Source organism: Cynoglossus semilaevis, chromosome 15 (genome assembly GCF_000523025.1).
Source record: "Cynoglossus semilaevis isolate Cse_v1.0 chromosome 15, Cse_v1.0, whole genome shotgun sequence".
Classification (NCBI taxonomy): domain Eukaryota; kingdom Metazoa; phylum Chordata; class Actinopteri; order Pleuronectiformes; family Cynoglossidae; genus Cynoglossus; species Cynoglossus semilaevis.
This window is the reverse complement of record NC_024321.1, coordinates 14,124,032-14,145,771: the sequence shown is the minus strand read 5'-3', so window position 1 is coordinate 14,145,771 and position 21,740 is coordinate 14,124,032. Positions and strand designations below refer to the sequence as shown.

The window sequence follows — 21,740 nt, the reverse complement described above, 5'->3', positions numbered from 1 at the left end:
AAACACCCAGATCCTGAGGTCCATAAAAGATGTGAATGAGCCCAAATTTCTCTCCCATGACATTCCTCTGTTCAACGGAATTGCCAGTGATTTGTTCCCAGGAATCTCCCTCCCCCAGGCTGATTATAAGGTGATTTAAATGAATGTCATCGTAACTACATCAGTGATACAGTTTTATATCAGTCATTGTTTTGGTTTGTTTTTTTCAAACATCTTTTGCAGCTGTTTCTAGAAGCTGCTGCTGAATGTTGTAAAAAACACAACGTCCAATCAACAGATGTCTTCTTACAGAAGATGATACAGACGTATGAGATGATGATCGTCAGACACGGGTATGGTTTCAGTCCAATGCATGGATATATATATTTACATGTATATATGTTTGAGTTTCTCTGTCCAGGTTCATAACTTGCTCATTACTTACTCTTCCAATGCATGGATATATATATTTACATTTGTGAGTCTCTCTGTCCAAGAGGGAAATTAGGTTCAAAATCTTCATAACTCACTCTTGTGAATCTGTTACTATTCAATGTCAGATTCATGCTGGTGGGAGAACCGTTTGCAGGAAAGACCAAAGTTCTTCATGTGCTCGCAGACACCCTGACTCTTATGAATGAGAGAGGTCATGGTGGAGAGGAAAAGGTCATCTTCAGGACTCTCAACCCCAAGTCCATCACCATGGGACAGCTCTTTGGACAGTTTGACCAAGTTTCTCATGAGGTAGACTTCATTAACTTCTTCCTGCTGCTTTTATTTCATGTTTTATGGAAACTGTGATGTTTTTTTTCTTTTTCATTGAAGTGGACAGATGGGATCGTGGCCAACACTTTCCGCGAATTTGCGTCATCTGAAACGCCACACCGTAAATGGGTGGTGTTTGATGGTCCGATAGATACGCTGTGGATCGAGAGCATGAACACTGTGTTGGACGACAATAAAAAGGTAGGAGTGTGTGTCGAACTCAAGGATCTTGGGCCGAGTCTAGCCCATCAAATCTTGTTATGCGGCCCATCAGATCCTCACAAGTCTATGGTTGTCATAAGTTTTGTACTAATGTGTACTGGGTAGGTTCAATGCGCAGGTCAAATTCTGTGAGTGTGTAACATATGCATGACATGACCTTTCTCTCCACAGCTCTGTCTGATGAGCGGTGAGATCATCCAGGTGTCTCCTCCGATGAGTCTGATCTTTGAAGCTATGGATTTATCACAGGCTTCTGTAAGTCACATATTTGTAGACAGTAGTGGGACAGCAATGGCTCAGTTACAACTTGATGTGACATGTGTTACTGATACACTTCTGGTTCCCCTGAAGCTTGGATTAGAGCTTGGTTTTCACTTGAGTTCTTTAAAGTTACCTTTGAATCCAGACTGAAATGACTAGAGTTGATGAACACAGACCAGTGGATCATGAATGGATAACAACACGTGGTTCTTCCTGGCCTCTAGCCTGCCACTGTCAGCCGATGTGGTATGATCTACATGGAGCCCTCTCAGCTGGGCTGGCACCCCCTGGTGGTCTCCTGGATCAACTCTCTTCCTGACGTCCTCCAGAGTTCAGAGCAGCGCTCACTGCTGCTCGACCTCTTTCACTGGCTCTTGCCTCCCGCCCTGGGGGTCCTGCGCAGAAACTGCAGGGTGAGTCACTGTGTGGCAAAAAGCAGCAAATATTTAGCGTTTAGTTCACAGCTCTGAATGACAGTGGTTTGTCATGACGGATGATGATGATGTTTTTGTTTTTGTTTTTCCAAGGTCGTTTCCACCAGCAACAGTAACACTGTGGTGTCCTTGTGTCGACTGTTTGAGATGATCATCACCCAGCCTCTAAAAGACAATCCTGATGATAAAACTATTCACACCTGGATCATGGTAAAAGTTATTATTCTCATTTTAAATTGGTGTTGAACCATTTCCAATTTTCATTTATTCCAATTTTTTTTTTTTTTCACTCTTGCATCGTGGCTGCGTTTGCGTTCTCTCTGGTTTGGTCTGTGGGCGGCAGCTGTGACGCAGAGAGCAGAGAGAATTTTAGCCACTTTGTCCGAGTGACCGTCTCAGGAAAATCAGAGGATCATCCTCTGCCCACCAGCGTGGGGAAATGGGAGTGTCCCTTCAACGACAAAGGCTTGGTGTATGACTACTTTTACGAGGTGCCGATCACTTATGTCACTCAGAGGTGCTGATGTTGACTGTTATACACAACTTGCCTTTTTTTAAAAAACAAATACTGTCACGGAAAGTTTAAAGGAAAAGGACGCTGGGTTCACTGGAATGACGCCATCGGTGACGTCTTCCTGGGAGACAAAAACACCAAAGTGCAGGACATCATTGTTCCCACCATTGACACGGTTCGCTACACTTACCTGATGGACCACTGCATCACTCACGGAGCGTTAGTATTTTCATCACTGCCACATTTGAAAGTGCTTCGTTACCACAAACCAAATGTTCCATTGTTTTGTTTTGTTTTTTGTCTTTCTGCTCAGACCTGCTCTGTTCGTTGGTCCGACCGGCACTGGGAAGTCAGTGTATGTGAAAGAGAAACTGATGAACCATCTGGACAAAGACAGATATTTGCCCTTCTTTGTTAACTTTTCAGCTCGCACGAGTGCAAACCAAACACAGGTGAGAGTCATGCTGCCACCTGGGATCACACTGTACTATTTGAAAACACCATCCATCCATCCATCCATTTTTCATGTGTTTTATCCTTCAGAATATCATTACGGCAAAGTTAGATAAGAGGAAGAAGGGAGTATTTGGTCCACCAATGGGGAAGAAGTGTGTCATCTTTGTGGATGACATGAACATGCCTGCACCAGAACAGTTTGGAGCGCAGCCTCCAGTGGAGCTCCTCCGACAGTACATCGACCACAGACACTGGTGGGTTTGTGGTCTGGTCTTCTGTTTCAGATCAGTTCACTGTTGTGATGAATCTGACACAAAATGAAAATGTAAAATCGTTATGTCCTGTTAGGTATAATCTGAAGGATACTTCCAAGATCACTCTGGTTGACATCCAGCTCATCTCAGCTATGGGGCCCCCCGGTGGAGGGAGGAATGCAGTGACGGCACGATTCTTGCGTCACTTTAACATTTTTGCCATTAATGCCTTCAGTGATGAAACAATGGTTCGCATCTTCTCGAATGTGGTGGCCTTCCATCTCCAGAACAATGAATTCTCACCAGAGTATTTCACTGTGGGCGACCAGATAGTCACTGCCACCATGGAAGTAGGTGAACTGGTTTGGACACAATCACATTTTTTTTATTATGTTTGAATGTTACTAAGTACTCAGTATGAGTGTTAATGGTTTCATACCTATAGAGCAAAATGACAGTTTTAGCTAAAAGTCACACTTTAGGTTAGACCTTGGTATTTTACAGTGATGAATTTTTTAAGTTAGGTCCATCAATATATCCTGAAACCTCATAAGTTTCTCTGAATTTCATTGTCTATTTCATTGCTTTAGTTTTCCGATCACTCACTAATATTCTAATCTCTACAGGTCTATAAAAAAGCAATGCAGAATCTGCTTCCGACTCCTGCCAAGTCCCACTACACCTTCAACCTGAGGGACTTCTCGCGTGTCATCCAGGGCTGCCTGCTGATGAAGAAAGAGTCTGTGCAGAACAAACGCACCATGATTCGCTTATTTGTTCATGAGGTTTTCCGGGTCTTCTACGATCGACTGGTGGACGACAAAGATCGCGGTTGGCTCTATGAGCTGACGAAGAGCATCCTCAAAGATCACTTCAAGGAGTCTTTTGATCAGGTGTTTGATCATCTGAAGGAAAAGAGTGAAGTAAGTTACGCACACACACACAGGGAGAACATGCAGACGTTACAGGACCAGATAAATGAACATCTGTGGTTCGTCGAACCCTTTTGTTTCTCAGTTGTGTGAAGAAGACATGAGGAACCTTCTGTTTGGAGACTACATGAACCCTGACCTGAGTGGTGAGGAGCGTCTGTACGCCGAGGTGACATCGATGAAAGATTTTGCCCAGGTGGTGGGTTCCTGTCTGGAAGAATACAACCAAATGCACAAGAATCACATGAACCTGGTCATTTTCCGGTAAAGAGAATTTATTATAATAATGTTTATTTATTTTAAAAAATGACAATGTTTTGCCTGTTTAAGAAATCCTGCTTTTTTTGTAGCTACCTGCTTGAGCACCTGTCTCGCATCAGCCGCGTGCTGAAGCAGCCGGGAGAAAACGCGCTGCTTGTAGGAGTCGGAGGAAGTGGACGTCAGTCCATTACGCGTTTGGCGGCGTCGATGGCTCACATGACCGTATTTCAGCCTGAGATCTCTAAGAGTTACGGCATGGCTGAATGGAGAGATGATCTCAAGGTCGGCTGTTTGGTTGAGATTTGTTTTTTTAGTATTCAGAATAAATGAATGATTGTCTAGGTCTGCAGGGAACATGGCAGTATTCAGAATAAATGAATGATTGTCTGGGTCTCCAGGGAACATGGATAATGTGACATATATTCCTATATACTGTATATTAGATATATCGTAATATATATGTCATGTTCTTTATATTTTTATTCATGCATGACCTACTGATTCAATGATTCTTCATTTTTTTACTAGATGCTGCTTAAAAATGCTGGTGTGAAAGGTCAGAAGATGGTTTTCCTGTTGACTGATGCCCAAATCAAAGATGAAGGTTTTCTAGAAGACGTGGACAGTGTCCTGAACACCGGAGAGGTCCCTAACCTGTTCGCCATGGACGAGAAGCAAGAGATAATGGAGGTACGTTTTAAAGATGATTTTTACCTTTTTTTTGCATAAACATCCTGTTTGTTAATTGAAAATGTTTTCCTCTTAATCCAGGCTGTTCGACCCGTTGCCCAGGCCGGCAATAAAAATTTAGAGTTGAGTCCTCTTACTCTGTTTGCCTTCTTTGTGGCACGCTGTAAAGAAAACCTCCATATTGTCGTGGCCTTCAGTCCAATTGGTGATGCGTTTCGAAATCGTCTGCGCCAGTTTCCCGCTCTCATAAACTGCTGCACCATTGACTGGTTTCAGGTACGACACAGACACAAGGAAAACCTAAACTGATCCGGTTCCCGTAGACAGCAGTTCTAACCACAGATCACGTCCGTTTGATGTCTCCGTCCTAACAGCCGTGGCCGGAGGAAGCTCTCGAGCGTGTGGCCAACTCCTTCCTGGAGTCGCTGGAGATGAGTGAAAATGAACGGCGGGAAGTCGTACCGATCTGCCAAACCTTCCACACCTCTGCCCACCAGCTCTCTCAGAGGTTTGACATTACATATATTGTACTGCAGCTTGTGTACAGCAGGGGTCGGGGACTAGTGCCGGTCCGTATGTTATTTGGTACCGGGCCGCAGTGGTACTTCAGTTTTACTAATTTACTTCATTCAAAAATAATCCAGTCATATCTCTTTACTGTTTTCATTCAAAGATAATCTGTCAATGTTTCAAAACAGACTCTCATACTAACAAAATAAAGTTTAAAAGATGTTTTATTTTGAAAATGTAATGATCCTGGTGTGGTATTACCTGTCCACAGTAACGGCTGGTACCGGCTGACCGGTCCTTGGTACAATAATGGTTGTGGACCGCTGGTGTGTGGTATGTGAGGGAAAATGTGTACGTTAATACAAGACTTTCCACACTGTAGATTCCTGACTGAGCTTGGGCGTCATAATTACATAACACCCACCTCCTACCTGGAGCTGATCGCTACTTTCCGTCAGCTCCTGACTCAGAAAAGAGACACGGTCATGAAGGCCAAGCAGAGGTACATCAGCGGTCTGGATAAGCTAGCCTTTGCTGAATCTCAGGTAGGTGCAGAACACATTTGATTTATTTTTTTCTTCTTTATTTTATTAGATGTCTTTCATTAGCAGTCTTTTTTTTATTCTATTTTCTACTTAATCACTTAATTTTGATAATGTCTTTCTAAAGGTGGGTGAGATGAAGAAAGAGCTGGAGGAGCTGCAGCCCAAGCTGGAGCAGGCCAAGATAGAAAATCTTGAAATGATGAAGGTAAAAGAAAATATATTTTTATATTGCCCTGACTTGGAATATAACTAAATGTAAACATGGGGATTTTTAAATGTGTAATTAAAAACTTTCATGGGTCATAACCTCACTCAGTGTCCGAAAAGGTACTTTGGGAACATACTGACACCTAGAGGCAGAAATAAAAAATCAGGAACAGTATATGATGTATTTTATTATATGTTAAGGTGATTGAAGTGGAATCTCTGGAGGTGGAAGCTAAAAGTAAAGTTGTGCGTGTGGATGAAGAGGCGGCAACAGTTAAAGCCAATGAGGCGAAGGCTCTGAAGGATGACTGTGAGAGTAACCTCGCCGCCGCTATCCCTGCCCTGGAAGCTGCTCTCTCTGCACTGGACACTCTGAAGGTGAGCAACCCTGTGACCACGCAGCTTCTCTACACCAGTTTCTACACACATCTACACAAATGTAATTTCTCATCCTGGTTTCCCATCAGCCATCTGACATCACGATTGTGAAGTCGATGAAGAACCCGCCCTCAGGGGTGAAGCTGGTTATGGCGGCTGTGTGTGTGATGAAGGACATTAAGCCAGATAGGATTTCTGACCCAGCTGGAACTGGAAAAAAGGTCAGTCTACTCAGAAGATATTTTTTTTACCACATATGAAACTTTTACTTGTATTGGAACCTTGTTTTTTGTCGTTGTACAGGTGTTTGACTATTGGGGTCCGAGCAAGAAGCTGCTGGGAGACATGAACTTCTTGCGCGACCTGAAGGAATATGATAAAGACAATATTTCTGTGAGTGGTTGATGACCATGAGCAGTCAAGTGAAAAAGTATTTTTCAAACCGATCTTGGTTCTTTTTTGATTGCAGGTCACTGCGATGCAAAAAATACGAAGCGAGTACATGACCAATCCTGATTTTGACCCCAGTGTCGTGGCAAAGGCCTCGTCTGCAGCCGAGGGTTTGTGCAAGTGGATAAAAGCCATGGAGGAGTACGACAGAGTGGCCAAGGTGCAGTGTTCCTGACTGTTGGTGCCTTGAGAACACATGCTGGACGTTCTCACCTACTGGGTCTCTGTGTATTGATGCAGGTTGTGGCTCCTAAGAAGGCCAGTTTGGCAGAAGCCCAGGAGTCCCTGGCCTCCACCATGGCCCTGCTGGACCAGAAGAGGGCTGAGCTGAAGGAAGTTGAGGATCGTTTAGCCGCTCTTAAGAAAACCTCTGCGGAGAAGATGGAGGAAAAGGCTCAGTTGGAGCTGCAGGTGGATTCATGTGCCAGGAAATTAGAGAGAGCTGAGAAACTCATCGGTGGTCTGGGTGGAGAGAAGACCAGGTGATGAGGCACAGCCGTTAATTCTTTTATTTAAATTAGGGTCCATGAAGGAAATCCTTGACCGGAATGTTCTTTTTCTAGATGGTCAAAGGCGGCAAACGAGCTACAGAACACCTACGACAACCTGACTGGAGACGTTCTCATTTCTGCCGGGGTCATCGCCTACCTCGGTGCTTTCACTGCTGGTTTCAGACTGGACTGCACCAAGTCTTGGACCAAACTCTGTCAGGTAGCACTTCCTTTGTCCTTCTTTACGTTTTTATACCTTCATGTCTTCAACATTGGCAGTGAGCATGAGTCAAGTTAGTCCTACAGTCTTACATCTGTTCCATACTGTCCAGTTGAAGAAGATCCCGTCGTCAGATGAGTTTTCCCTCAGTAAAACTCTGGGCGATCCCATCAGGATCAGAGCGTGGAATATCGCAGGTCTTCCCAGTGACTCTTTCTCCATTGACAACGGCGTAATTGTCAGTAACTCGCGTAGATGGTGAGTCTGTGTGGCTGCAGAATTGTGGTTCACATTTCATCTAGTTACCACTGAAGGTCAAAGGAGTGTCGTAAGTTCATCGTTTTTGCTTTCTGTCCAGGCCCTTGATGATTGACCCTCAGGGCCAGGCCAACAAATGGGTGAAGAACTCGGAGAAAGACAACAACCTTAGTGTAATAAAGCTGACAGACATGGACTACATGAGGACGGTGGAAAACTGTGTACAATTTGGAACGCCGTTGCTCTTGGAAAATGTAGGAGAGGAGTTAGACCCTTCACTGGAATCCCTGCTGCTCAAACAAACCTTCAAACAAGGTGATGAGAATTTTTATATATACATAATATATATATATGTATATTTATGCTGTTAACACAAGAACAATAAAGTTCAAATTATGTTATTATTATATATATATATTATCTTTTTTCTTTTTTTTTTACACTAGGTGGCGTTGATTGCATCAAACTGGGAGAGAGTGTGATAGAATACTCCGGTGATTTCCGTTTTTACATTACCACTAAACTCAGAAACCCTCACTACCTGCCAGAACTGGCCACCAAAGTCTCCCTGTTGAATTTCATGATCACCCCCGAGGGCTTGGAGGACCAGCTGCTGGGGATCGTGGTCGCAAAGGAGAGGTGAATGTTCACTAAACTTTTCTTTGACGTACAACGTTTGCCTTCACTAAGTTGCTGCCTCGACATTTTCTGTCTACAGACCAGAGCTGGAGGAGGAGAGAAACGCACTGATCCTTCAGTCAGCTGACAACAAAAGGCAGCTGAAGGAAATTGAGGATAAGATCTTGGAGACGCTGCAGTCGTCAGAGGGAAATATCCTGGAGGATGAGAGCGCCATCCAGATTCTAGACTCTGCCAAAATCATGTCCAATGAGATCAGTAAAAAGCAACAGGTACGGACTCCGTGGAAAACCAGAAAAAATATATTGTTTGTGTCAAATTATCAGGGAACGACCAGCAGTAATGTCATCACTTTTTTTGTCAACTTTTTCCAGGTTGCAGAAAAGACAGAGATTGAAATAGCAGAGTCCAGAGAAGGTTACAGAGCCATCGCCAAACACTCGTCCGTCCTGTTCTTTACCATCGCTGAGCTGACTAACATAGACCCAATGTACCAGTATTCTCTCAGCTGGTTTGTGAACCTCTACATCAACTCCATACAAGACAGGTGGGTGATCAACATCAGGGGCGTGGAGGGAGCACGTCAGTAAAATAAGCCAGTAATTGGACGATAAAATCATCAACAAATACACAGTGTCTCTCCTTACACTTCTCCTTACCGTTTTCACTGACAAACTCACCTCAAGCATTAATAATTGTCTCTCTCTCCTTTTCTCTTCAGCATTAAGTCCAAGATCCTGGAGAGGAGACTTCAGAACCTGAACGGTCATTTTACCTACAACCTCTACTGCAACATCTGCCGCTCGCTGTTCGAGAAGGACAAACTCCTCTTCTCCTTCCTCCTCTGCTGTAACCTGCTCCTGTAAGTTAAAAAAAATAAAACAGTTCACTTTGGGTTTTAGATTTTAATCCTTGTGGCACGTACTTGTGTTTGCACACAGAGCGAAAGACGAGATTGAATATGCTGACTTTCTGTTCTTGCTGACCGGGGGAGTGGGCCTCCAGAAGACCACGTCGAACCCCGACCCCAGCTGGCTGCAGGACAAGAGCTGGGATGAGATCTGCAGAGCCAGTGAACTGCCTGGTTTGCGTGGTTTAAAGTAAAGGAAGCATTGACTTTACTTAAGATTTCCTCCGTTTGTAGGGATGTAAGGATGTGTCGTGAATCGGTTAAAAATCAATGCAAACGTGTGAGAAGTCGCATCGATTGAAATAAAAAATGAATCACACATCAAGGCGTAAGAGGTAGACTGTTATCTCAAAAAGTCACTGGTCATACTGTGACATTGAACACTCTCGTACAGTAGGTGGCAGTATATGCCTAAAAACATTGGTTGTGACCTGCTAGTCAATGAAGAGGTCACAGGAGAAGAACTTCTAGTTCTTACAAATAAAGAATTGTTGTTTTTGGTCATATATAAAAAATTATGAATTATATGGAATCGTGAACAAAATAAAATTCATATTGTGAGTTGAGTCTATCGTTACATCCCTGCTCGTGTGTACGGTCAGTCGTGTCTCCTGTGTCAATGACGTCAGACTGATGCAGTCGTTTATTCCACAGAGAGGCGTTCATCCAGAGTCCAGGCGACTTCAGGCCCATCTACGACAGCAAGGAGCCCTACAACACTCCTCTGCCTGCACCCTGGTGCGACCAACTGAACCACCTGCAGAAAATGATCGTTCTGCGCTGCCTGCGGCCGGATAAGATTCTTCCAGCTGTGACTAAATATGTGACTTTGAACCTGGGAAAGAAGTTTGTTCAGCCCCCTCCCTTTGACCTGAGCAGGAGTTACCAGGATTCTAACTGCACCATTCCTCTGGTGTTTGTGCTGTCACCGGGAGCTGATCCCATGGCCAGTAAGTCTGACTGATTTAATAGCTTTAATAATGACCAACTGTCACAGACTGATGGAGTCTCCCTCTGCCCCAGGTCTACTGAAGTTTGCCAATGACAAGGGCATGAACGGAACCAAGTTCCAGTCCATCTCCCTGGGCCAGGGCCAAGGCCCCATCGCAGCGAAGATGATCTCCACAGCTATGCAGGAGGGAACGTGGGTGTGTCTGCAGAACTGTCACCTGGCCGTCTCCTGGATGTCCAGCTTGGAAAAAACTTGCGAGGACTTCACTCCCACAACGTGTCACCCAGATTTCCGCCTGTGGCTCACAAGTTACCCGTCACCCAAGGTAATAAAAAACAAACAAAAAAACTGTTGTTCATTTTATATATTTACTATTTAAGACTTTAACACTTCATTTTCAAAATCAGTTTCCAGTGATGATCCTGCAGAACGGGGTGAAAATGACCAACGAGCCCCCTACTGGTCTCAGACTCAACCTACTACAGTCCTACCTCTCGGACCCTGTTTCTGACCCCAAGTTCTTCAATAACTGCCCCAAAAAGGAACTGGTGAGCTTGGGGGAGAGGGAGGGAGGTTATACTTTTTTTTTAAAGTTAATACTTTACTATCTACTACTGATACTTTGCTATTAAAAGGGGTGTCAAACTCAATCCCTCAATAGTCCACAAATTAAAACACAAACTACATTGGGGTCCAAAGAGGATTGAACAGTTATTCAATTCTAATGCTGAGGATGTGTGCTGCCAAGTTTCAAAATGATAATTTCTTTACAATTTGTTTTTTTCTCAAAAATTCAATTTTTCCATAGATCTGGGAGAAGCTTCTCTACGGCCTGTGCTTCTTCCACGCTCTGGTTCAGGAGAGAAAAAAGTTTGGTCCGCTGGGCTGGAACGTTCCGTACGGCTTCAATGAGTCCGACCTTCACATTAGCATCAGGCAGCTGCAGGTATCACTGAAAACCAATCAGCAGGGCTCTGTTGTCAGAACAGTCGATTTAAAAAAAGCGTTTCCTCTGCAGCTGTTTGTGAACGACTACGACGAGGTTCCCCTCGAGGCCGTCACCTATCTGACCGGAGAGTGTAATTACGGCGGCCGCGTCACGGACGACTGGGACCGACGGCTTCTGATGACCATGCTGGCTGATTTCTACACCAAGGACCTGATGGAGAAGCACTGCTACCTGTTCTCACCCAGCGGTGAATACTACGCTCCGCCCAAGTCTACGTACGAGGACTACATCGAGTTCATCAAGAAGCTGCCGGTCAACCAGCAGCCGGAGGTTTTCGGGATGCACGAAAATGTGGACATTTCCAAAGATCTGCAGCAGACGAAGCTGCTGTTCGATTCTCTCCTGCTCACCCAGGGCGGGGGCACCAAGGGAGGGGTGAGCTCCGGGAGTGACAACACACTCTACGATATCGCAAAAGACATCCTGACTAAGGTAAGGAATGTAAATGTAAACAATTCTATTTGTCAGTAGCTGTGAATAGATTTAAAAAAAAAATTACTTCAGTCCAAGTAAAGGATAAGTAGCAAAAACCAACCATGGAGTTGAAAAAAATGTTCATTAATTTATCATTTAAAAAAAAATTAAATCCATTCATTATCCACCATTTATTCATTTTGTAGGAAAGGGAGAAAGTATTTTGATATTTTTAAAAATTCTAAAACTTTATCGAACAACTTTAGTCCCATAAATTGAGAACTTATTAGAGATTTATTCTCATGAATGTACATTTAAATTCTTATAAATTTAGAAGCCCTATAGTCTTGACTGACATGGTAAAATATAATAGTAAAAGAGTTTCAAGTTTGTTTTTTTCCCTTGTAGCTTCCAGAAAATTTTAACACAGAAGCCGCTTTACTGAAATTTCCAGTCCTGTACGAGGAGAGTATGAACACCGTTCTGGTCCAGGAGATGGAGCGCTACAACACGTACGGACGTCACACATCAGCTGTGTGGGGCGCCGCCCCCCAGAGTTATGAGACCCTTCATTCAGTTGTTTACACTTTTTCTCCCTCTATTCCTCAGGTTGTGTAGTTTGATCCGTGTCAGTCTGCAGAACCTGATGAAAGCCATCAAGGGTTTGGTGGTGATGGACGCAGAGTTGGAGGCAGTGGCCAGTAGTCTGGTAGTGGGCAGGATCCCAGAGAAATGGGCCAAGCGCTCCTATCCCAGCCTCAAACCCCTGGGCAGCTACATCTCTGACCTTCTTGCGAGGCTGAAATTTTTGCAGGTGAGACTGTGACAGAGGACATGTCGATTTAAACCCTTCTGAATGAATGAATTTAACTTCCTGTTCCTGTTTGATAGGAGTGGTACGACACACGGGCACCCAACATTTTCTGGATTTCTGGTTTCTTCTTCACCCAGGCCTTCCTCACTGGTGCCATGCAGAACTACGCCAGGAAATACCACGTTCCCATTGACCTGTTGGGTTTTGATTTTGAGGTGATATGGAAATGATTGAAGCAACTTTGCAAAATCAGTCAGGTACAGATTAAAACTCTACTGTATAGTAGCAGCGGAAAAAACTGAGGTTTTGATTTTGAGGTGATATGGAAGTGATTGAAGCAACTTTGCAAAATCAGTCAGGTACAGATTAAAACATCTACTGCATAGCAGCAGCGGAAAAAACTGAGGCAGTCCTGAGGGGAAAAACATAGGATTAGCTATCAGTGTTAGCAATGGTACAAAAGCAAACAGCTATATTTAACTAAGATCAGATTTAAAAAAAAAATATTCACAACAATGGTCGCTAACTTTATAAAACAACCTTTAGGAGACGCTGGAAGTGATACTAGTTCCACTCTCTTTCAGATTCTTCCCACCGATGAGGTCAACACGTCACCTGAGGACGGTGTTTACATCAATGGACTGTTTCTGGATGGAGCTCGGTGGGACAGACACAGGTGGGTTTCATGATATACATTTACATTTTAGTGGCAAAATTGTTGTCAAATTTTTATCTTTGCTACATGATTCTCATCAAATTTTGAGAATTTTCTCACATTTTGTTTTTGGGGGGATTTTTTTTTAGCAAAACCCTTATTTAGTCATTTTTGGTCTGATGTTGAAAAAAAAAAATTTTCTGCACCAACAGCGGCGTCTTGGCTGAACAACAGCCCAAAATCTTGTTCGATGTGATGCCCACCATCTGGATCAAACCCAGTATGTATTTACCATCTGTCCACACTGTCCTCAAAGCAGAAACACAAGTTACTGTTATAAGTTAGTTATATTTTTTAATGTAATGATTATGGCAATAACTCGTGTTCTTGTGTTTGATTTTATGGAATTATTTTAACAGCAAGGCTGTCGTTCACTGAGTTTCTAACACATTATAGAATTTTGGAGTAAAAATGGCTGAAAAAAGAATCTGAAATATGGCAACACAAAATTTGATTTGATTTATTCCATCTTGTCTTTCCCCTCAGCTGAAAAGAAAGGTTGTGGTCAGCAGCACAGACTGTACGTCTGTCCTCTGTACAAGACCAGTGAGAGGAGAGGAACCCTCTCCACCACAGGACACTCCACCAACTTCGTCATCTCCATGATGCTGCCCACCAGCAGGCCCCCTCAGCACTGGGTTAAGCGCGGCGTGGCCCTGCTCTGTCAGCTTGATGACTGATCTAAACTGAGTCATTCACTGGAAAACAACATCAGGTTAATGTCATCTTTAAAAACTCAGAGGACGAAGCAGGGGATAGAAAGAAAAAAAAAAAACAGCTTGATGCAACGATGACTTTATTGGTTGTGTTCTTGTTGACTGTTACAGGTTTTCATCTCTTTCAGTCTACAGGTCTGTAGTGGTCTGAACTAACACCGGTGGTAAACGTGTGGAAAATTAGCATGATGGCGTGACAGCGGCTCTGAAGGAACCTTCTCAAACACACAGCATGGCTCATGATGAAGTTCTAACTTTTTGTTTTGTTTTTTTACAATGTATTGCATCATTGGGATTTTTTTGTTTCATTTTTTTTCGAAAATAGTTTTTCTCATTGTTTTTTGTTTTTTTTACATCTGTAAATATATTGCTGTTTCAGCATAAGCATTGTATTAACTTTACACACAAAACAGAAAGCGACCAAGAAAAGGTAAAATGGAAAACAGAGTTGAGAGAACAATAAGTGACGTCAGTACTCAGACAGAGTCAAAGGAAACACTTATAGTAAGTAAAACGTTAGATGCACACATTTAAGAAAAGCAGCTCAAAGAAAATCAGAAGAATCTTTAAGACTTCACTAAAGATGATTCATCGTAAGGACAGGACAAACAGGAATTATAGTGGTCAATAGACAAGTCCCAAACGCAACCATAGGTGTCGCTGCAGGACGAAAAAAAAAGTAAGACTCAAGTTTAGCAAAGAGTCTGGTGTTTAAATCTAACTTGTCACAGGATGAGACAAAAAAAAAATCTTTCACCAAACAAAAACCTGAACGCAAGCAGCAAATATGCTATAACTTGTCATTTATTTACAATAAAGGTAAACACTTTTTCTTAACATGTGAATGCAACGTTAGTTACTGAACCACACGTGGCGTGGGTGAGGATTGAAACATGCAGAGTTTCAGTGCTCCCTCTAAGCCTTGAGAGTGAAATGGACCACAGCAGGTGGAGAAGGCAGAACAGCTCGCTGTCTTTCCCTGGGCGTTCACTGCTAAAAACCTCATGAGCTGCAGAACCGAGCTCTGTCTTTGAATAAACACCAAACCAGAACAAATTTAACAGTAAAGTGATCTTTTCTACTATCAGGACTCTAACATTTGCCTGGGACCAGACTCCTCTCTCCTGCCTGATCTTCTGCTGGTGGTGGTTATGTTAGAAGCAGTGAATATTTGTCTAAACAGCGTCTAAAAGTTCTTGCTAACTGTATTTCATTCTAACAACCGACTAAAGTGCAAATGACTGTGTGTAGCTTTTAGGCTTGAGCTGCTTTAGCACTGAATATTAACAGTTTAGGCTGGTGGGAAAAAAAAATCAAACTAAAAAAAGCTTCAGTACTATTTCAGCTCCATCTCTGCACTAATCTTTGAAAACATCTGCAGCATTTATAGCCCTGTCACGATATCCGGAGGCTGAACTAATACTTTTTAACTACATTACTTCTAACAGAGAGCAGGATGAGTGGGTTCGTCTGTGCAGTGATGACGAGAAGGCTTTCGCTGAGCTCTATGGCCGTGTGTGGAGAGAGCAGGCGTAGAGGGAGCACTGACTGATTCACTGCTGTCACATCAGTATGTCCAGGTCGTCTGCGTGGTCGTCCTCCTCCGTTACCCGTAAGGACAGCACCTCCTCGTTCAGGAAGAGTCCGCTCAGACGCTCTTTGCGGGCCTGTCGCTGCTCCTTCAGCTGACGTTTTCTGAGCGCCTTCTGTTGAAGCTTACGCTGCTTTGAGCGTTTCTGAAACGATGATGGAGGCAGGTTAGTAGTGACACTTGGTGGAGGTGATCGGTGGTTTTGTATAGTTTTGCATTAATGAAAAACAAAAGGCTGGAATTATTTTTTTTTTTTTGTAGAAAACTGCAGGCCACTGCTTTAGCTGTTCCACCTATTCACTCTGGCTTATTTTCCTTTTTCCCCCTGTCATTCTCTCTTCCCACTCTTGTAAAGACTGCTGTGGGGTGTGTGTCAGTTTGAGCCCACACCTCCTCGGAGAGTGTCTGCGTCTTTACCTTAGAGTCTCGTATACGTTCTGCTGCACTGGAGAGATTGCCATCACTGTGAGCTCTGCTGATGTTTGCAACGCTGTTCCCACTGCAGGCCGAGGCTGTCCCACCTGGAAATGAACACAAATTAAAACATCAAACACAGAGTCACTAAAACCAAGTTAATGGTGGACATTAAAGGCACCACCGTGGGGTTATTTATTTGATGACGTGGCTGCAAAATTATTGTACATTTTAGCCGACCAAATATTAATTCACCTGCTACAGAGTTGGAGGCTGTGGAACAGTTGGAGGAGCTGGTCGAGCTGACCATGCTGGCATTACTGCTGCTGGCTCCACTGACTCCACCGTTACTGACACTGCTGTGGCTACTCCTCTTCCAGCTCTCTCTGGTGCTGCTGGCCCGCTGCCGTGGGCTGTGCTCTCTGATGTAGTTTCGTACCTGAGGACAACAGGGATCTTACCACCTGTAGAGGTTTTGTTTTGTATTATGTTTGTGTGTTTCAGAAGGACCGCCCACCTGTTTGAGTTTCTCATCGGTGAGACAGTTGAGCTCGATGATGAACTCGCTGTCCGTGGGCGAGATCTGAGCGCAGGGGTCGATGATCTTGATGATATCCAGCTGCTCTCTCAGACCCATCTCTGTGCTGACCTTCCGACTCAGGTATTCAATGTACTCCACCTTAAGAAATAACGACACAAAAACACAGTTGGTTTACCTCTGTGAAATCTAAGTGCCTGTGCAGCAGTTAAGAAAGTGAGTTTCCTGCGTTCACCTGTTCATCGTTGGTCATTGCACTCCAGGGTAGTTCATCCAAGTTACGGTGGGGGTGGGGCTTAGTCTTTCTCTTGGAAAAAAAACGAGGGGAACTCGGTACACTGGGGATGATGTCAGAGAGGACATCACTGCCGCTGGTGATGTCACTTCCTGGCAACTGGAAGGACAGGACAGAGACATGATAAGGGATTTTTTTTTTTTTTAGAAGAAATAAAACTAAATAAACCTGCACTAATAGACTCACCTGCCATTCAAACTCACTATCAGACCAGTCCCAGTAGGTGCTGATAGAAGAGGAGACATCACTGCACACACTGCCCTCTGGAAACAAGTCCAACGACGTCAGTTCTTGATCGTCCAGGAGGGAGTAACAATCGTCCTGATCCCCCACAGACACGGAGGAAAAGAGTTCCTCACTACACTCTGAGCTGGCAACACTCGTCCCACAGGAGGTAAGATTCCATCTAGGTCAAACAATGAGTGGACTTTAAGTTAAATAAGTCAAAACATTTTAGGCATATTGAAGCTGTGGAAGCAACACAATCAACAGAATACGAAAAACAAATACCATTTAAAACTTAAAACAGATCATGATGTTACATGAAAACACTAGTTCTGACCTGTTACTGTGAAAACGACGAAAAACAAATACCATTTAAAACTTAACTCTCCTTAAAACAGATCATGATGTTGGATGAAAACACTGGTTCTGACCTGTTACTGTGAAAACGGTGCAGTGGATCTGTCCGGTGACATGATGACAGCTGACAGCCAAAGTCACTGACGTCCAAGGTTCCCACATCGCTCAGGTTGGCTCTTTGGGACAGGAGAGGGAATGGCTCCTCTGGAGCCAAGAACTTCTCATACAGTGACTCAGACATGACTAAATCCTACATAGAAACAGACGTTAACATTAGGCATGACTCATGACACCTGGCAACATGGCTGCAGTCTCAGTAACAACAGTAGTTTCCACTGTTTGTACATAAAATAAATGTCTTTTTTATAGGTAAGCTTGTCAACAAGTTGCTTGATCAAAATCCTTCAAAACACTACACAATCTGAGTGTGTATCTGTCCACAAACCAAAACATAGTTATAATTAGAGAAATTCTCACAGACTGTTACCGAACATGACGTACTTCCTTACAATGTTGTCTTTTTCTTTATATCGCACAGCCGTGTTTATATTACAACGTCAAGTTAGTGGTTCAACTTTGAACGATAACTCGATGTTGTTGCCGACAGCTGATAACTTACATAAGACCTTTTATCTACTGTCGATTTTAACTGTTAAATACGTCATATATTTTCTCACGTTGGTAGAGTTGTTATTAAACCGTTTCAAAGAGTCAAACGCAGAATTTAGCTATGGACAGGGAACGAGTCTGGCTGCACTTGAAATAACAGTAACCTTGTTTTGTGGCGTAAAAACACAACACATGCTAACGTCGTTAGCTGGCCGCTAATCCTTTCGCTGACTATGAAACATTACCCAACAGAACATATTGTTTGGACATACTTTTTCACATTACAGCAACCCTAAAAGCCCTGATTACACATTGGTGCAACTGATAAAGTTTGCTACGTCATAAATCCCACCTTTTTGTTGTTTAAAACGTGACCACTTCCATTTGCAAATCCTTTCTCTTCTCTCGATCAAGGAAGCTGCTGTTACCGCGAGACTTCCGAGAGTGATGTCAGCGTCAGGTGACCAGAAGGCGGAAGTTAAATGAAAACGGTAGAAAGGTTACAGAAGTTTTCTTCAAACAAATATCCTTGTTTAAGGGCTTAGTTTTGCAAATTTCTTTTGTACGTCACCGTGTTCAATGGCGTCGAGCTACACGAAGGACTCCATCTTTCTCGGAAGTATAATACCGACAGAGATTGAGTCGATGTGCAGAAACCTGAAGGATCTGGATCACGAAATGTTCAGAAAAATCCTTAAAGGTAAACGCAAACAAATGTACACCCCTCACGTCGTTCATTTAAACGATGCTTTCTGAAATACATTTGTAACACAAACACATAGTAGAGTTTCAAGTATTTATGCGTGACTATTAATATTCCATTCAGACCATATATGAGTCAATATAACCACTCCAGACTTGGAACATTTGGTGTTCCTTTTTTTAATTCCATATCTCCAATCTTTGAGACCAAGATTTCATGAGAATGAGTTCATCACTGATTTGATTATCTCTGTGTCTGATGCTCCACACAGCTGTGGTCAGTGCATTGGAAGGAAAAGACTGCAGAGACACGATGAAGGCTATAGCGGAGAGCAGTGCCATTCCACAGGAGAGACTCAGTCACATCATAGCTGGGATGTACAGGCTGTTATCTGAGGCCATCCGCATCCCTGTGTCGTCACTCAAACAGGAGGTAAACTAAAGTCGCCTGTAACAAAACAAATGTGCACACACCTAAAGTCGCCTGTAACAAAACAAATGTACACAAAGTTCTAACAAATAGATGGCAGCCCCTAACTATGACTCTTATTTATCTGAAACATCTCTCAGCCAAACGTACAAACCTAAATGTCAATATTATAACATACCATAAATGAATCTATTAAAAGCTAGACTCTCTCCCTTTTTTTGACTGAATTGTCCAATTTTTGTGTGTGAAAAATATTCACTATGTAGTTCCCATTACCTATCCACAGTAATAATGTCTTTCTATGTGTCCTAGGTTTTTAAAGATGACCTGAGAGAATTAAGGTAAGGCTTTACACATCTTTGTTACATGGGCTGTAATCATTTTTGATTTATCAATACTCAAAATGCTTTCCTTTCATTTAGAATACCCGAGGAGTTTGTTACAGATTTCTCCAGTGTGGTTTATGGCAGTCGGTATGTTGAGTGTTCTTTCAATATCTCCAATTCAGACACAAGGCCGTGACTAAAGCCTCATGTTGGTTCCACAGAGCACGGCCGCTGCCTCATTGTAGTCCACTCTTTTAATTCTCTATTTCTACAGGCGTGCAGCATTGGAGATGGCAGCCGCCCAGAGTGATCCTCACCTTCCTACAGTAGAAGAATTTAAATGGAGAGTGGATGTTGCTATTTCTACCAGGTACGGCACTTTATGCTGAGAACTTCTTGTGAGAAAATAAAGTTTTATTTCTGTTCTAAATAAAATAAGGTATTTTATCAGTATCTAACTGTCGGTTCTCTCTATGTTTTGTCTGGCGGTCCACTGTGTCTGCAGCTCTTTAACCCGAGCCCTGCAGCCTTCCGTACTGATGCACATGAAGCTGTCGGATGGAAGTTTTCATCGCTTCGAGGTACAGAAATATTTGATCTGCTTCTTGACATATCTCACTCCTTTATGTCTTTAAACATAAACTAGTCATTATTTAGAGTCATTTTCCGAAGAAGGAAAAATATAAATAAATGTTTACAAAAACCATGTGCAACAGTGCCACCTCAGATATTTTGATTTGCTGCATTTAATGTGAACTCTGATCTATTTATATTCATGGACATGAAAGAATACCGTTGTTTAAGATTGTGTGTGTGGTGGTTTTTATTCATTAGTCTAAAAATAATAATAATTTGTTTTAAAAAATATTTTTAATCTGTACATTTTTTAATCAATTACTAGACATTTCTGGTGACCAACCCCAAGGTTGATAAAAAACACTGTGCTAACTGACCGTAGCCCCTCCCATCTGTGATGAACAGACAAGTTGAACTGTGGTTAGTTGTTAATAAGAGCCTGAATGTTAACACGCCTCTTCTACACAACCTTTGTTGACTTTGTTCAGACCAGTTGGCTGTTGCCATCATTATGGTCTTTGGTCATGCTCCAGCTGCGTTGTTTGTTTTTGTTACATAGTGTTTGTTGAAGTGTTTGTTGCTTCAATAATGCAGTTAATGTGACGTCGAGAAGGAAATTAGTGTTAAATAATTAAAAGTTAAATATTAAAAACGTATTAGTGAACCAATACTACAGTACAAAGTACATGAATTATAAAGTAACACTTTATACAGTAAGTCCTGAGACAATAAAGATTTCAAAGTAGGTTAGTAAGGTGCACCAACCAGGGGTGTGTGTGTGTGTGTGTGTATGTGGGGGGGTGTGGTCCAGTTTGGGTTGAACAGGGTTACATAACAGATTCAGAGCAGGATTAGAAGATTAGTAGCAACAACATCTGATGCGCAGATTCTATTGACAGACTTTATGTTCACCTCGACGTGCTTGCCCGGAATTTATCCAGAGATTAGTCAACAGACGTGGAACCTACGGAGAACAATGTGGTCCAGACAGAACATGAGGCTTTGGATGGATTTCTGAACCAAAGTTCTCTATGTTACTGTCTCGCAAACCTTTTTTTTTTTTTTTTTTTTTTTTGTCACGCCATGAAACCAGTTAGCCAGAGCGCCTCTAACTGGACTCCACTTATACAATAATATAATTTACATTTTTTTACTTTTTGTTTAGGTTCCTGTGTCGAAGTTCCAGGAGCTCCGCTACAACGTTGCCTTGATCCTTAAAGAAATGAATGATGTAGAGAAGAGGAGTATTCTAAAAATTCAAGACTAATATGAAAATATTTCATTTCAAACTTCTTTTTTTTTTTAGTTTTGGAACATGTTTGTGCGTCAGAATTTAGATGTTTGTTGAAATTTGTCTTTGAAAGTGTTGGTATCCAACATACTGTATGGTGGCGCTAGGCTCTAATAAATCATAGGTGAAAAAGTAGTCCACAGTCTGGACTACAGCTTGATCTGTGGACTGGGCTGCAGCCCACGGCGCTCTCAGATTCGTGGCCACTAAGACTTCGACTGGTGTCAGGTGATTTGTTTTTGAGACTAAACATTTTGTATGTATTGATCAGTGATAGTTTTTTTTTTTCTACTCTTGATTAAACAGTCTTCAAAGCATTGACATTTTAACAATTGTTCTTGTCATGGAATTAAAATAAAAACTGGTGTTAATTTATTTTTTTCTATTTTT

At 42.6% G+C, this 21,740-nt stretch overlaps 3 protein-coding genes across 3 annotated transcripts in view; 2 read left to right on the top strand and 1 right to left on the bottom strand.

The window, feature by feature from the left end:
* The window catches only part of dnah12 (dynein, axonemal, heavy chain 12), a 23,171-nt gene extending 8,909 nt beyond the window's left edge, over positions 1–14,262 (top strand). Inside the window, exons 28-71 of the mRNA XM_025063187.1 lie at positions 11–130; positions 223–332; positions 540–723; positions 805–945; positions 1,138–1,221; positions 1,452–1,678; positions 1,879–2,152; positions 2,243–2,394; positions 2,489–2,627; positions 2,719–2,885; positions 2,980–3,235; positions 3,512–3,808; positions 3,903–4,081; positions 4,168–4,360; positions 4,607–4,768; positions 4,850–5,044; positions 5,143–5,276; positions 5,661–5,823; positions 5,948–6,028; positions 6,232–6,408; positions 6,498–6,629; positions 6,712–6,801; positions 6,878–7,018; positions 7,099–7,340; positions 7,422–7,569; positions 7,682–7,827; positions 7,928–8,142; positions 8,274–8,466; positions 8,546–8,738; positions 8,841–9,013; positions 9,188–9,328; positions 9,408–9,566; positions 10,031–10,326; positions 10,400–10,653; positions 10,736–10,876; positions 11,137–11,274; positions 11,347–11,769; positions 12,160–12,263; positions 12,361–12,565; positions 12,643–12,780; positions 13,150–13,241; positions 13,433–13,500; positions 13,767–13,995; positions 14,125–14,262. Coding sequence (XP_024918955.1) covers positions 11–130; positions 223–332; positions 540–723; positions 805–945; positions 1,138–1,221; positions 1,452–1,678; positions 1,879–2,152; positions 2,243–2,394; positions 2,489–2,627; positions 2,719–2,885; positions 2,980–3,235; positions 3,512–3,808; positions 3,903–4,081; positions 4,168–4,360; positions 4,607–4,768; positions 4,850–5,044; positions 5,143–5,276; positions 5,661–5,823; positions 5,948–6,028; positions 6,232–6,408; positions 6,498–6,629; positions 6,712–6,801; positions 6,878–7,018; positions 7,099–7,340; positions 7,422–7,569; positions 7,682–7,827; positions 7,928–8,142; positions 8,274–8,466; positions 8,546–8,738; positions 8,841–9,013; positions 9,188–9,328; positions 9,408–9,566; positions 10,031–10,326; positions 10,400–10,653; positions 10,736–10,876; positions 11,137–11,274; positions 11,347–11,769; positions 12,160–12,263; positions 12,361–12,565; positions 12,643–12,780; positions 13,150–13,241; positions 13,433–13,500; positions 13,767–13,960 — 7,461 coding nt within the window. The 3' untranslated portion in view covers positions 13,961–13,995; positions 14,125–14,262. The remainder of the gene's footprint in view (positions 1–10; positions 131–222; positions 333–539; positions 724–804; positions 946–1,137; positions 1,222–1,451; positions 1,679–1,878; positions 2,153–2,242; positions 2,395–2,488; positions 2,628–2,718; positions 2,886–2,979; positions 3,236–3,511; positions 3,809–3,902; positions 4,082–4,167; positions 4,361–4,606; positions 4,769–4,849; positions 5,045–5,142; positions 5,277–5,660; positions 5,824–5,947; positions 6,029–6,231; positions 6,409–6,497; positions 6,630–6,711; positions 6,802–6,877; positions 7,019–7,098; positions 7,341–7,421; positions 7,570–7,681; positions 7,828–7,927; positions 8,143–8,273; positions 8,467–8,545; positions 8,739–8,840; positions 9,014–9,187; positions 9,329–9,407; positions 9,567–10,030; positions 10,327–10,399; positions 10,654–10,735; positions 10,877–11,136; positions 11,275–11,346; positions 11,770–12,159; positions 12,264–12,360; positions 12,566–12,642; positions 12,781–13,149; positions 13,242–13,432; positions 13,501–13,766; positions 13,996–14,124) is intronic.
* fam199x (family with sequence similarity 199, X-linked) lies at positions 14,042–18,481 on the bottom strand. The gene is made up of 8 exons (XM_008327264.3): positions 18,378–18,481; positions 17,491–17,666; positions 17,021–17,240; positions 16,775–16,933; positions 16,519–16,680; positions 16,257–16,440; positions 16,005–16,108; positions 14,042–15,732 (listed from the first exon to the last, which is right to left on the bottom strand). Exons 2-8 carry the CDS (start codon positions 17,655–17,657, stop codon positions 15,559–15,561), a joined length of 1,170 nt encoding a protein of 389 aa, XP_008325486.1. The 5' UTR covers positions 17,658–17,666; positions 18,378–18,481; the 3' UTR covers positions 14,042–15,558.
* On the top strand, positions 18,463–21,740 carry commd5 (COMM domain containing 5). Its single transcript, XM_008327262.3, has 7 exons — positions 18,463–18,725; positions 19,000–19,160; positions 19,470–19,498; positions 19,580–19,630; positions 19,758–19,853; positions 19,989–20,064; positions 21,225–21,740. Exons 1-7 carry the CDS (start codon positions 18,605–18,607, stop codon positions 21,324–21,326), a joined length of 636 nt encoding a protein of 211 aa, XP_008325484.1. The 5' UTR covers positions 18,463–18,604; the 3' UTR covers positions 21,327–21,740.